We start from the raw sequence: 15885 nt of genomic DNA on the forward strand, positions 1-15885 counted from the left end.
TTTGCTCACCTGGAGCATGGGAGCAGAGAGCTATGGCAGAGAGCCTGGGCTGTGAAGGTCTGATGGCTTCAGCAGTCAAAAGGCTTACTTTGACAGAGATGCAAGCTGACTAAAATTTTACCAATGGTGGTGAAGTCAGATCATGGTAGACAGCTTTCTCCGCTGCTGAAAATGCAGCTGCTGGTTCTCCCAGAATTCAAGGTCAACTCACTCCTGCCAGCCCAAACTTTCCCAGGACGCGGACTTCTGAGCGACCAGGAGAGAAGTATCAACAGTGTTGACATCAGGAAAGCTATTGCTTCTGTCTTTTTCCTCAGACAAAATATCACACAAGAAAACTTGACATTTCAGTTGGGCTTCCTCAAACTTGTTGCTGTAGTTCCTCTCCCTTCCCCAGTGCCTTTGGTCAGCCGATGACCGAACGCATGGGAAAGAGACAGTTCAAGTATCAGCGTCCACAATGTCCCATGCAAACAGGCAGCAACACAATGTTCAGGTGCAAAACAAGCCCAATTTCCATCTGTGAGGTCTTACATAGATGACTGGTAGAGTCATCCATATTAGGTGGAGTTATTCATATGGGATAAACTCACCTATGTGACACAGAGAAAAGCTGATCTACCTCCTGATAGACCCCACTGTGATGCCCAGATTTCAAGAAGCAAACTTTCACGGACTCTTTCCTTCAGATCTCCTCAAACTCCACATGCAGTAGGAATGTTCAATACAGGGGGGCAGACGAGACCTATTCTAAAGTAACCCTCCCACCCTCCTCCCTCTGTAGTATGTATGGGTTAAACTGAAGTAGTCAGCACCAGCTGCTGTGATCTACAGATGTGCTCCTACTGTGCCATGCTACCTGATGATGTAGACACGGCCAGTGATGCAGCTAGTGGTGCAATTCTCTCTGAGTACTAAAACAACATCCTAGTAAGATGTCAAGGGAAGGGGTATCGTGAAAATGTACTGTTTATGTGACGACATGAATGATGACAAGATCCCATTACACTTTTGACAAGTTTATGAATGTTTACCCCAGTATTCGGGCCCAGTCCCAAATCTAGTATTTATATCCTGCTCACCCAGATTGCCTCCTTATTTCCAATTGGCAACATTACAGTTCACTTCTTGCCCTTGTGGCGTTATCGAGTGCATTTAAAGAACTCCTTCATTTCATCACATTTCATCTCCTAAGAGGTTACATTTCTGGGTTGAGCCAATGAATTGTTTAATATAATTTATACCAGTTGATGAAGTCCTCTGTAAGGAAAGATAAACTATTATTAAGAATGTATAAAATTGTACCTGTAACGCTAGCTTAAATCAGAACTCTAGCAGGTTTGTGGGGGAGAGAGGGAAGAGCTTGAGTAGCTGGGCAAAACTTTTCTACATGACAATGAGCTAATAAATATATCTATTTAGAAAGTAAAATACTGTAGTAAATAGAATGGAACCTTCAAAGGCAAGCAATTTAAGTAAGGTGAAGAGCATACTTGGCCTAACACAGTGTTCAAAACTGAGGTGAGGACATCTGCCACATTAGAGCAACATCTGTTGTATTACAGGTGCTAATGAACATGATCATTTTAATTATATTACTAACAAAAATCTGACAATTAAAACTCACCTGATGAAAGCAACATCAGTGGCATCCAACACTTAGCTCCCAATTAAATACTGCCATGATGGTTTAAGTGACTCTGAAGTAGAACAAACACCTGGCCTGTACTGAGGCACTGACACAAAACTCATTGGCAGCAGAAATTTTTTTGGAATAGAAACAGATTGTAACACTATCTGTTTTATTGGGTTCTTTTAGGAAAAAAAAAAAAAGATGATGATTCTGGTTGACTTTAACTGTGCCCTTGAAAAAAATACTTTGTACATAGCAGATGAAATTGTGAAACTTTTAAGTATTTTATAATGATTGTTGAAAAGTACCCTGAAAATCTCAATCTAAATGCAATGAGGCAACATTCTCAGATGATACTTATATGCAGCACCATATTCTAGGATACTTAAATGTTACAGAGAACATGAAGAGAATAGAAAGTATCAATTTATATGAACTCATTATAACATTCAACTCAGTGAAATCACAGATCCATCAACCAGCCACTAGCAGCTTCTATTCCTTGATTTCCTGCAAAAAGTGCATCTTGGTGGTACATATCGCTGGGACAGGCACTTTTCAGAGATCCATCAGCTGAATCACTGTTCAAGTGATTTTATTTATAAGTTTATCACAGGTAACGTGACAAACTTGTCACTAGGGATCATGACTTCCAAGCATAAATTTACAATGCCAAGACCTGATTTCTACAGTGAAGTGAATAGACTTATAGAAAACTACCAGCTGGCATCCAACTCTGGATGAAAGGAGGAAGTTTAAAAACAAAAATGACTCTGCATCTCATGGGACTGATAAACAGCAACACATAATAATCATACCAAGAAAAAATAAAATGTTACATTCCAACCTAACCACCATAAGTCCTTCACTTCTCCTTTTCATTTGCTTAATGTATTTTCTAACAAATTAATCTGGGGAATCCATCTTCTGTGAAGGAGTGAAGAATTTTTTCCTAATCTTCAGCAGAACCTATTTTCCTGGTTTGGTGTTCTTTGTGCAATTGGCTTAGGCACGTGCTTCTGCCACCAAAAGAACCTCATCCAGAATCCAACAATATCTGAACAGATGATGCTCTGCTTGCAGAAAAAGAAAAATATCCAGTACTGCCATCAAGGCCAATGGTACTTGGAATGTACCATCTTCCTGTTTCCTAACATAAGCAGAACAGGCACATTCTTTTTAACTAAGAGAAGAAATATGTGTTGAGCCTGGATCTTACAGTCCTTACACTACTAATTCCTCATTGAAAATAAAAAATTTGGATTAATTAATTGTGCTTATGTATAAAGGATGCAGAGTAGGTCTCTAGCCATTCAACAGCCCTAAATAAATCTGGCACTTTCTTATAACCTTACCTCTTTTCCATCTTGTCCTCTCATTGTGCTCTAACCATTGACTACACACTCTAAAGACTTACGATTTATGAATTCTTTAACAAATAAAATGCTGAAATTGTCAGTTAGTTATCTTCTACCACAGTCTCTGACCAAACATGTCTAGATAACACACTACAGCCTATGCACTTAGAATCATAGAGTTGCTGATGCTGGAAGGGGCCTCTTGAAATCATATAGACCAACCCCCCTGCTTAGAGCAGGGTCAGCTACAGAAGGTTGCCCAGGACTGTGTCTAGATGGTTTTTAAATCTCTCCAAGGATGCAAACTCCACAATTTTCCAGTGCAACCTCTCCAGTATCTGACCACAGTAAAAAAGTTTCTTCTTATATTTAAATGGAATTTCTTATATTTCAGTTTGTGCTCATTTCCTCTTGCCCTGACATTGTACATCACTGAGAAAAGTTTGGCTTTGTCCTCTTTACAGCCTCCCATCAGGTATTTGTATGTACTGATAAGATTCCCCCTGAGCCTTCTCTTCTCCAGGCTGAACAGTCCCAGTTCATTCCTTCCTTTTTAATTCAACTCCTTTTTCATGTTTATGTTATCACGATAGCAGTCAATAAATGACAACATAAAAAGGGAACTTGTTTCATTTTTAATATTAGTAAAACTGAAACATTAAAAAAAAGGAAAGTGAAGACAGTTATATCACTGCCTTATTTGTATACATGAAACACAGCACAGCGAATGAATTAAAGATTAATGCTAGGTTTAAAAGAGGACAAAAACATCAATTACTGCTTTCCAGGGTTTTAAAAAAAAAAGACTTTGCAAAATCTGTACAAGGCCTGTATATCTAACTATGCTTCTAAAGCCAAGGCTTCCTTATAAATGGAGTATCTATATACTTCTGGAAGAATGCACATATACATAATCTGCAGACCTTGGGTATTTTTTTAGGATTTTATAGTATCATAGACTATCATATGTTATCATAGATCACAAAGTCAATTGTACAAATTACAAATTACAAATCAATTTTACAATTTTTACAAAGATGACAAGTTTGCATTGAATGAGAGAGAGAATATGGATTCATTTACCCAACTCTTCACATTCTGAGAGATTTTATGAATGACCATTATAATAAAAACACATGGGTTGAGCTAGAAATGAGAATCAACGTTCAGTTGCTTTAAGTACTTCTCTCCTTTTTTCTATGCCTTCAAGTCCTCTGCAAAGAAAGCTCAACGAATCCAGGTTCATAGAAAAGTTTAAGGCTGATATGAAACAGCAAAAATGTGTGGTAATGTCCATGTTCCCCATTGCATTAGCAGGGTTTGAACAATTATAACCATTCTTTCCACAGAGATAAACCAAACTCTCTTGAGCAAAACTTACAGTGAACTCTGTGAGAGGATCATAATACATTCTTCTACAACATCAATACTGTCCACAAATAAGCACAATTTGGTTTTGGAAAAACAACTTCCTTGTGTACATATATGTGCACAAACATCCTCACATACAAATAGAAGACATGAAATGGATGATGTGGTAAAAGCTTTATTAGAAACAAGAAAGAAGGTTAAATATTTCAAATAAAAATGCATAATTTGAATTCATAAGCCTTATATTTGTTCATTCTATAATTTTTTTTCTTTATTTACTAGTTTACTATAAATTTTTAAATTAAGATTACACTGTGGTCTATTCACCTTCACAGAAAAGGTAGGTGTTCTCTGTGTACAATGCAAAAACTTGAGGACTAAGTAGGGGAAGCAGAACCTTGAGACAACTCCATATTCCCAACAGTCCAGATGACAACAGAGAGGAAGAATAACTGGCTACTGGAAACAGTGGCCAAACATTTTCCACTACAGAACAGGCTAAGGCCACTGATGTGACACACTTGTGCAAGCTCATTCCAAATGTAATAGCGCTGTGCTGATCAGTTTTTATATATATTCAGAATTAATACATGTGTGCACTTCCTATAGCTTCCCTATAAAACACGTGTGCACACAGGCACAGAGCAATACTGTAGTGAAGAAATTTCCCATTTTTATCCCTTCCCTCCTATGTAGTGAAATAGATCTTCAGCTCTTGCTAAAAGTCCTTTCACAGTTGTCTCACATTCACATTTTTCACCTTGCTAAAATAATGATCAATGCACAAAAAGATCTTCTGATCAGCAAAGTGAATTTCCCATTACATTTCTGAAAATCAGTATAAATTAAGGGTTTAAACATGACATACAGAAAGAAAAAATCATCAAGCTATCATTTTAAGAATACAAACACATACACAACATGAATACATCAGGACTGGCTTTGAGTTTACATACTGATGTGCAAAATGAGCAGTGTTTTTCCCTGTAAAACAAGAAATTGGACTCCTTTCTTTGTGGTAAATGGCCATAGGAATATTTTGTTATTTCCCAGTATATTTCTGTGCCCTAATCAGTATGTGTATGTGCCTCTACTTTTTACTTTTTCTTCACAGCAATTAAATGTAGTGGAAAATTGGTGTCTAGAATGACCTTTCCTATCCTGTGACCTGAATGCAAGCGTGTGAATTGCTAGGTGGGCAGTGCTAGCAGACACTGCCGTTTTTCTGAGAACACGCTTCCTGAACGCCACTGTCCTGGTTTCAGCCAGGATAGAGCTGGTTTTCCTCACAGAAGCTAGTGTGAGACTGTGTTTTGGATTTGGGATGAGGAACTGTTGATAATGTGCTGATGTTTTGGGTTGTTGCTGAGCAGTCAAGGACAGTCCAGCTTCTCGTGCTGGCCTGCTAGCAAGGAGGCTGGGGGTGCACGGGGAGCTGGGAGGGGACACAGCCGGGACAGCTGACCCAGACTGGCCAAAGAGATATTCCCTACCATACGATGTCATGCCCAGTACATAAACTGGAGTTGGCCGGGGGGGCGGAAATCGCTGCTCGGGGACGGGCTGTCGATCACGGGGTGGTGAGCAATTTCTGTATTGGGCCTCACTTGTTCTTGTACATTCCTTTGTTGGTATTATCATTATTGTTCCCTTCTTTCTTTCTGTCCTATTAAACCGTGTTTATCTCAACCCACGAGGTTTTTCCTAATTCTCTCCCCCGTCCCACTGCGGGAGGGGGAGTGAGCGAGCAGCTGCGTGGTGCTTAGTTGCCAGCTGGGGCTAAACCACGACAGCCACATAGAAGTTGTTGTAGCACTCTTGTCTGGGTTCACTGTGCACAGTACTTACGTGATGGTGTCAATCATATCCAGTCCCATTTCAACACAGCAATGAGCATGATCTGTTTTGGGCTGGGTCAATCCTGATACACAGTAGTAACAGTCCCCTAGGATTTTTATTCTCCTGCAGTGGTTTTCCTTTAATAAAAAGAAAATGGGAGAAGTTTTACTATTCATATAAATATTCCAATATTTAGAGGATAAAATCTTCTCCAACACTATGCAATCATTCAGGGAATCCTTTTGTGGTCAAATGAAGTAATCTACAGTTCATGAAATCTGGGTTCCCTGCACAGAACAGCTGAGATCATACACATAATTGTTTATTTATAAACACACACACACATACTGGAGATCAGTCCCACATTGTTCAACACACATGGGGTAACACTGTTTAAAACTATGGTTCTGAACAAATACTATTCCCTTGCCCTCACATTAGGTCAGTATGAATTCAAGATTTGCAATGAGACTTCATTCCTGTATGAATCTAAACTAAAGGACAAAACAAGAAAATACTGAATATCAGGAAATGTTTGTACTCTGAGAAGCTTTTATTTCAAAATCCAGTTCCAACTTTCCAGGAAAGTTGATGTATTTATCTGTAAAGGTACACCATTTGTGCATTAACAATTATAAATCAAAATTTACAATACAGCATGATCAGTGTAAATATGACACACTTGCAGATCAGAAGACAGAGACAGTTTACATTACCATTGGATTTATCTCCTGTTTGCATACAGTTTAATTTTTACAGCCAAAGACATATGGCTAAATCTGTCTCCATTTTGAAAAACTAATGACAGCATATGATGATTGCTATATCAGTCTGAGCAGAAAGTTTATTTCTAAACCAAGAGCACATAACAAAATTCCTTTAACGAAGCACTGCCTTTAACTAATAAACTATGAGACCTGAAGAGATGTTGGTATCCCTTAAAGCTAGACTATGGCAACTTCTACACTTTTAGAGCATAGCACAGAAAGGTAAATAACCTGATTAAATGAATCAAACTTACACAGCTGGGACTAGGCCAGTAAGTGCCATGAAAATTAGCTGTTGTGAATATGATGAGAGAGGATTAACAAAAATCTGATTCCTCCCCCAACAGTGCACTATATAGACTTCAGTGGCACAGAAAGGTAAAAAAAAAAAAAAAAAGGATGGTGGTGGAGTAATTTAAAATTTCGGAAAAAAAAATACCTAATCATACTGGTTCAGCTTCTCATACAGGCACATATTCTCACCCAGTCTCCTACATACAAGAATCAAAGCCTTCCTGTGTTGACCACACTCTCCACATTATTACCCATATTCCAGCTCAGAAGTGATGGTTATGCCTACAGCAATCCTTTTCTCTCTGACATGTCATACACCAGCACTCAGGGCTTGTTATTACACCCTCTTCCAGCTGCAGGCATTCCCATGTCTGTCTTCTTTGGAAATGTTTATGAGTATTGAACAAATATTATAAAATGTGAATTACCTGTATTCAGGCATGGAAGAAGGCATGCTAACACTGTTTGGGAAAATTGGCTTGTCTACTTCTTTTTATAAATTATGCAGTAAATTCAGATCTTGAATCAAAGAAGAGAGCATCTTTTTGGGTGTGCTTAACTAGTAGAAAAGGCTTTTCTAAGAGTGACCACTTAACATTTCTTCTACTGTACAGCAGGATTTTAAATATACCACTATTTATCATTGCTAATGTCTATTTTAATGAATGTGAGCATAATTATTCTAGAAGCATTATCAGTGAAGCCTCAGAGTGTTCCCGCAGTCTGTAGCCACAAAATGCCTCACCAATTTTACTTAAGAGTTTTAATTGGGTATTTTGAGATCATTGGCTAAATGGTATTATATGAGTAAAATAATTATCGATGCACACAAAGTAATATGCAGACCTCAATATCTATCCTGACACAAAACAGGCCTTCCAACTCCAGGTTTTTGGACAGAAGCTACTAAGTTTTTAAATAGAAACCACTAAGTTTTTTAATAGAAACCACTAAGTTTCTATACTATACTGCCAAAATAAGCCATTTTTTAAAAATTGTGGGCAAATCTTGAAGTAGTAGAGGGTACTCAGTAGTTAAAGCCAGAACCCACTTTCCAAAATAAATCCAGTTTTGGCCCATATCTTACAATCTTGTATAAAGCTCTTTTCATCTTCAAATTTGGTATGCATGATTTGTGGCCAGGCAATGATTATTTGACCCAGCAGAAAGTTATTCAGAAAATCCATTTCAGTAAACTGGGGTGGGCAATACATATGTGTTATTCGATCAGTGTTCTCTATTGTTCAGTGTCTACCTCCAAAATGGCTCATTTCTAATTACTTGGTTTTCTTAGAGAGCTTACTGTGCTACAGAGTAGTGCTGCACATTTTATAACGGGATACACAAAATTACTGTCAGATTGTCACAGCACAGTCCAGCAGCCTGTTAGATAGTTTAAGAAAGGAAAAAACCAGAATGGACCTTGATCCGTTACCACTTTTCCAGGTCAGTTTATTACTTGTGCAGAAGAAAAATAAAAGAAAAAGAAAATAGGACTACAGCATTTTCTGGAGACATTATTAATTTTGATGGAAGACATATGGCTAAATCATCGGCTGTTTTTGAACCCATCACTCTGTTCCTTACCAGATGTTTTCCTCACTGTCCTTATTTATAACGATCAATTAATATACAGTAATCTCTAGTAAAGTCATTTGTTTTCTTTTTCTTGACATGTGAGGCAGACTTCCAGGAAGGAGACGAAGTGCAGCTTTGTAAGAACAACCTTTTTAAGGATTTATATGCAAATTAACAAAACAAACCCTTTCCCTCTCTTTGTTTTGTTTCCTCAGTAACTTCAAAAGAATCCCTTGACTCAGCAATGTATTTCACATTTGTGAAAGTGACGAATGCAAGTGTGATAGTTACATATGCTAGTCACAAAAGAATATACACTACTGTCCTGGCCCTGCCCACTGTCAAGAGCTTCATCACTGGAGCCAGGCAGTGCCACAGCAGGGCATGCTCACTGTCCCTTACAGACATTCAGTGAGCCAAAAGGAAAATCAGTGACCCTGAGGAAAGGACCCATCGCAGAAGTACTTTTGTGTTTTATTCTCTTTCATATTTTTCATCTTGTTTTCATTGCTTTTTGATTTATTGGTCATTTCTTTTGAAAAGGCCCATTCCAACAGCTCTCCTGAGCAGCCTGCTGTGCTGAGCTGAACTGTTTGTGTGAGGTAGGCAAAGGGGAACAAATTTCCAGTTCCTATTAATCAGCATGGCATCATGGGTTTCAGGGGAACTATACTAATTCATACCAGCTGTCCTTCTAATCCTCAGGATCCCAAGACATAATTCAATAATCCAGACTACCCACATCACAGTTACAGTCCTTGCTTAGTTATTACAATATAAAATTTCTGTCGGGGGAAGGGGAAGGGGCGGGAATGCAAAGCACGTCTAAAACTCCCCAAATATGTAAAACAGCAATAAAATGCATTCCCTATACATGTCTCTTCACAAACCTTGAACTTCATTCTGCTTCCAAAGAGGTCTTGAGACAGGACAAGATAAGATTCACCACTGTTACCACTGCAGCTCATTTTCAATGTATTTAGAATGTGCAGCACATTTAACCTTTATAGTACTTTATGCCAAAGTGCTATTTATCTCAATAGAAAATTGCATTCGAAAGCTTTGAATCACTCTAGAAGTTAACATAAATTTATCTATGTTACAGATGTGTATAGAGACAGAAAAGAAACTTGCAGAAAGAATAGTATTTTCTACTATATCCTCTAAAGCGAGAAAGATGTCTCTATTCAATTTCATTAAATTTGTCCATTAGATTGGAACAGAAGTGTAAAAAACCCTATGTTTTGGCTATCATGCTATATAAACATATACATCCATTCATACATGTGTGCATGTACAACATTTACCCACACCCTCTTGCATATATATACAACATATGTGATAAATGCAAATTTTAATATTCATCCTCTGGACTACTAATGTACTAACCAAGGTGGATAAGCCTAACAGTTATGGGCCACACACCAGTTCTGAGCTCAGTCTGGTACAGTCTGAGCACAGACTGGTAGAAGATACCTGCATGTTGATACCTGTTCCCAGCATTACTAGTCCACTCCTTCCTTTAGGCAGAGGTATAGCGAATGCCTTAGTGCTTCAGGTGCTTTTGGAAGGGCATAGTTCAGTGTTCTGCTGTTAAGGAAATGGTGAAGGACAAGCCACCCTCCTTCAGGGTCACAGAATAAAAGGCAGTTAATTGGATGGAGTTAGTGAGAAGGCTGTACAGTGCAACTAAGGAAATACCATATCAAGTTATTAATTTTAGTGTATGGTGAGAAGTAGAGATCTTTTGTAAGAGATCAGTTTATATTTTTTTATATTTAGACTTTTCTACTATATTAAATTTCCTTATAAAATGAAATAAAACTTAAAAGATCTTTCTATTTTTTTCCCTCAGCTCTATAATGCTGTTTTGTGCACAAGAGAGCTTTAAAGAAAAACAAAACAAAAAATATTCCACGTCCGGAAGGACAACCCACTGAAAGTCTCCTAGACTGGAGCAGTATTCACAAAATATGCAGCTAGGTGCAGAAAAAGATGAAGAAATTATTTTAGATTCACATGCAAAACACTCCTTAGAACCCTACTTTGGATCGCCTTTGAAAGGGCCCTCTTTCTGCGCTCATGAAAAGTGAGCGTACTAGGCTAACTTCTGACAGCTAAATCTGTGAAAACCATAGAATCACAGAATCATAGAATGGTTTGGACTGGAGAGGACCTTTAAAGATCGTATAGTTCCAACCCCCCTGTCATGAGCAGTGACATCTTCCACTAGATCAGGTTGCTCAAGGCTCCATCCAACTTAACCTTGAACACTTCCAAAGATCCACAATGTCTCTGGGCAACCTGTTCCAGTCTCACCACTCTAATCATAAAGAATTCATTCTTCTATCTCATCTAAATCTACCATCTTTCATTTTAAAACCTTTGCCCTTCTCCTATCACTATAGACCTTGGTAAAAAGTCTCTTGCTGACTTTCTTATAAGCCCCCATTATAAATTGAAGGCTGCAGTGAAGTCTTCCTGGAGCCTCTCTTCTCCAGGCTGAACAATCCCAACTCTCAGTCTTTCTTCACAGGAGAGGTGTTGCAGCCCTTTGATCATTTTTGTGGCCCTTCTCTGGACCCACTCTAACAGGTCCATGTATTTCTTGTGCTGGTGTTCCCAGAGCTGGATGCAGAGTTTATTCAAGCCATCTGCAACTTTCATTAATGACAATCAGTAATTTTGCTTAGCATTTAATTTTTTTTCAGTAAAACAAAAAGATTTACCAACATGGTTTCTCTGCGTAGTGTCCAAATCTATTACAATAACTATGCTGAATGTGGGCCACAACATGTGAGAGATTATTGAAGCCAGTTTATCAGATAAACTTCATAGTCAAATCTTGAGTGTAATGAAGTGACATGGACATTACAACCAGCTCCATTACATTGCAGTGTCCCAATAGTGATAGTACACTTTTGAAAACTGTTCATCCCATTTCGTTGAATCATGTAATTTACTGCACACACATTTTAACATTTCTTTTCACCAAGGTTTTGGACTGTGGGTTTAAAAATTGAAAAAACTGTTTTGATAACCTGGAATAATGCCTGCAAATAGTAACTTTACCTATTTACACTAGTTTATACATCTGCTATTCCCAGTATAAAAAACCTTGAGCATGAGCTAACTGCAATACTCCATAGAGTTCAATTCAACAGGGTAATGGAGACACACACTCATAGCAGTAACAGTTAGTATAGACTTAACAAGAAGAGCTTCTACAGAGTGACAGAAATAATAGGAAACATCTGGTTACAGTATAGGAAGTACAACAGAAAACAGCTTAGTAGGGCTTCCTCTGATTGAGGAAAGCTGGCCATCTCCAGCTTGTAATTTAGTAATGTATTTGTGAAGTCATGACAAATAGTCTACCATCATGGGAGCCATATCATACATGAACAAATGTAGAATTATTCAGGATAGCTATAAAAAGGAAGACATTTTGCTTCAAATGCTTTCCATTGATTTTATTGGCAATCATACATGACAACCTGCAATAACCTACTGGTTCTTGGCCTACCTTTTCTATGCATTCCCTTTCTCACAATAAATTCCTTCCTTACTGCACATGCAAAGTAATTTTACAAAACTAGAAGGTTAAATGTTTTCAGTCCTGGAGAATGAGAATTTATTTAACAGTCATATATGTTAATTTACTTGGAAATGAAAAGGATTTTATCAAGAATATTTTACACAATTATCATGACTGATACATGTGCTTGTGTCCTTCCCAGCTTTCATTCAGTATCCTCTAAGATGCTGCCTTTTTATGAAGAGAAATATCCCAGAAGAAACAAACATAAAATGAATACACTATAAAATGTTGAAAAACTAAGCTCTAAATTTCAGGAAATTAATATTTTTCAAGTTTCTTCTGGAAACAACACAATAGAGAGGATTTAAAAAAACTGTCACATTTGTGCACCAACAGAAGTATGAAATTCACTCATGCTCCAAAAAAAAAAACCCCATGGGAAATCTTCAAGACCTGATTGCTGGAAATGGCCATTCCCCTCCGCTTCACAGAATTACTGAAAAAGATGGCATGAGAGGAACTGGCAAGATATTGTATACAGCTGGCTATGAAGAAAGTAGTATTCAGAAAGATTTCCATAGACTTCAAGGAGATAAAAAGTCTGGCTTGAGAAGAGCAAATCTGGCTGCTCTGAGGATAGTGCTTCTGGACTCCAGTGCAGGAGTCATGGTCCCCCCAAGGCTGAGGAGATGTTCTCACAGCTGCTTCCCTCATGCACTGCTGTGCCCCACAGATCTGCGCATGGGCAAAGGACTTCAGGTAGGACTGTGTATGCAGAGTGCACTAGACAGCTAAAACATGCAGCTGGGTTATCAGTCAAACTGCCTCTACAACAATGAAGTGAAACAGGCCCTCCTGGAGTGCAACTAGACATCCTCCTTGGATGACACAACACTGAACTCCAGAAACACCTTTATGCTAACTGCACAAGGAGTCAAAACAATTAGTTTCAGTACAAATGTCCACACTGCAAGTATCTGAAGTTGATCAGAATAATCTAATACAGTCCTATACAAAGACACAAATCTCAGATTCACCGAATAAAAACTCAGGATGAATTTGGTAATTTTCCACAAGCATTCAAATCATGACAGGAGTTATGACAGAGAATCGGCATACTAAGCACAGTATCCTCTCATCCAAAAAGTACCATAAAGTAGGTTAAACAAGACCAAGAGTCTGTGGTACCTGTCCATTCATATGTTCCTACAATACTTAAAATGTGTGACATTATCTTCCTCCCTAGAAAACTGTTCCACAGGCACTTACTTTAGCTTCAGACCATACACACATCATTATTCCCTGATCCTATAGAGGCACAGGCATATTTATTGAGATCACTTTAATTTAAGAGAGCTTACTTCTGTTGGTCTCTCTAGGACACCTCTCCAGATGGCTGGTGAGAACTGGGCACAAGCTTACATGCATGATCTGCCTCAGTGGGATCCTGTGTCTGCCTTATCTATCAAGGGAACTTGGGGAGACAAGTGTCCTTAAAATTAGCCTTTGTAAATATCCCCCCCTAGTGCACACTTACCAATTTCCACAATGAAGGGTAACGTGTTGCAAGTTTACATCTATGTTTTCCAGCACTAACTTTCCCATCTTAACCAGCCCACAAAACTTCATTTTATATTTTAAAAATATATCATAATTATTTTCATAGAAAATAAAAGGTTTCTATAGATTCAATAGAATCAATTTCTTAAATAGATTGCTTCTATGAATAGCTAGTTCAAAGCACAGCAAAGGACTGACTGTTCTTGACACAGTTAAAAAGACAATGCAGAACTGATTGATTAAAAATATTACTTACTGACCCTTTCCCTAAGGCTCAGCAGCAACATTGTGAAGTTCAATACCTTCAAGGATGAACAGGTACAAAAAGCCACTTCAGTAACATTGAAATTTGCAAAGTGAAAATTGTTAAAAGATAAGGAGGTAATCAGAAAGGATACTAAATGAAAATGGAAAGAAATAAAAATAGATTCAGCCTACAAAACACTGACAAAGCCTGAAGGTATACATAACTGCAAATGAAAATAACAAGGAAATGGTGTGTGTCAGTCTGTCTAATAGATGAGACACCAAAAGTGGCATGAACAAGTAAGATCTTTCCTTCAGAATATCAAAATTCTCTTCTAGTGATGTTCTTTGAAAACAGTAAACTTCAGCCTAAACACTCAGTCACTGAGGTGAGCAGCTCCAGTGCCGGCACGATGCGCAGCGGACCGTTCTAGCGCAGGGCACAGGGGCACTCCTGAATCGGGGGAACCTCCAGGGGAGCCAAGAGAGCCACCAGGAGCCCTCAGCTCACTGACGAGGCCTGGGTGGGGAGCAATGGCAGCCAAGGCCCGCCATGTATGAAAGAAGCCCTTAGCAAATGTTAGCAACCAGGGCAGGAAAACAGGGCATGGTGCGGTGGTTGGCGTGGCAGTTTGTGCATCAGTGCAGGCTGAAGCTCTGACAGCTCAACCAGGGAGTAATGGTACCCAACTGGTAGAAAGCCATGGCGTCTCTAAGCTCTGCACCCACCATGACCAACACAGCTTCCCAGACAGAGCTCCGGTGGGAACATGCTCTCACCCAGGTGTCAGGCTGCAAGGTGTGCTCTGCTCTTATACCAGTATCAGATGGCAGCAGTGAGCACATATGTGACAGGTGTGCCCAGGTAGAGGAACTCTTCCATTTAATGACAGAGCTCCAGGAGGAGGCGAGTAGGTTGAGTAGTATCAGGGAGTACGAGTGGGAGACAGACTACTAGAATCATAGAACCAGAATCACAGAATCATTAAGGTTGGAAAAGATCATCAAGTCCAACCATCAACCCAACAACATCATGCCCACTAAACCATGTCCAAAAGTGCCACGTCTACAAGTTTTTTGAACACCCTGCCTTCCATGAGACAGGCCCAACAGGCAGACAGGACACATGATACGAAGGATTACCTATCCTCTCTCTGCCTGGCTGAACACAGTGACTTAAGGGATGGGGACAATGGCGACAAGTTTCTGCCTGGCGCAGCAGGTGCGTCTCCTCTGTGACTACCCCCCCTTCCCAGGTGCCCTTGCAGAATAAGCATGAGGCTCTGCAAGTGAAACTGAACAGCAACAAGGACAATGTTTCATCTACCTTGGAGGTGTCGCCAAGGTTAAGTCAGCCTACAACCTGCATCAAAACTGCGTCCATAAAGAAAAAAAGATGGGTCATTGCCATAGGAGACTCCCTTCTGAAGGGAACAAAAGGCCAAATATGCAGACTGGACCCACTTCTTAGGGAAGACTGCTGCCTCCCCGGGGCCCAGATTAAAGATGTGAAGAGAAAACTTCCTACCCTGATATGGCCCTCAGATCCATTATTTATTTTCCAGGTAGGCAGCAATGAAGTTGCAACAAAAAGTCCGAGGGCAATCAAGAGAGACTTCAGGGCCTTGGGACAACCAGTTAAGGGATCAGAAGCACAAGCAGTGTTCTCCTCTATACTTTTAGTTGCAAAGAATGATG

The 15885-nt window shown here is 39.2% G+C and overlaps 1 protein-coding gene across 1 annotated transcript in view; it reads right to left on the reverse strand.

The window, feature by feature from the left end:
- ADCY1 (adenylate cyclase 1) overlaps positions 1–15885 on the reverse strand; it is a gene marked incomplete at its 3' end in the record, with an annotated part of 176574 nt that overhangs the window by 58264 nt on the left and 102425 nt on the right. The window contains exon 5 of the mRNA XM_082015514.1: positions 6211–6338. Within this exon, the coding sequence (XP_081871640.1) occupies positions 6211–6338 (128 nt within the window). The remainder of the gene's footprint in view (positions 1–6210; positions 6339–15885) is intronic.

Source organism: Phaethon aethereus (genome assembly GCF_964289735.1).
Source record: "Phaethon aethereus genome assembly, chromosome: 2".
NCBI classification, from domain to species: Eukaryota; Metazoa; Chordata; class Aves; order Phaethontiformes; family Phaethontidae; genus Phaethon; species Phaethon aethereus.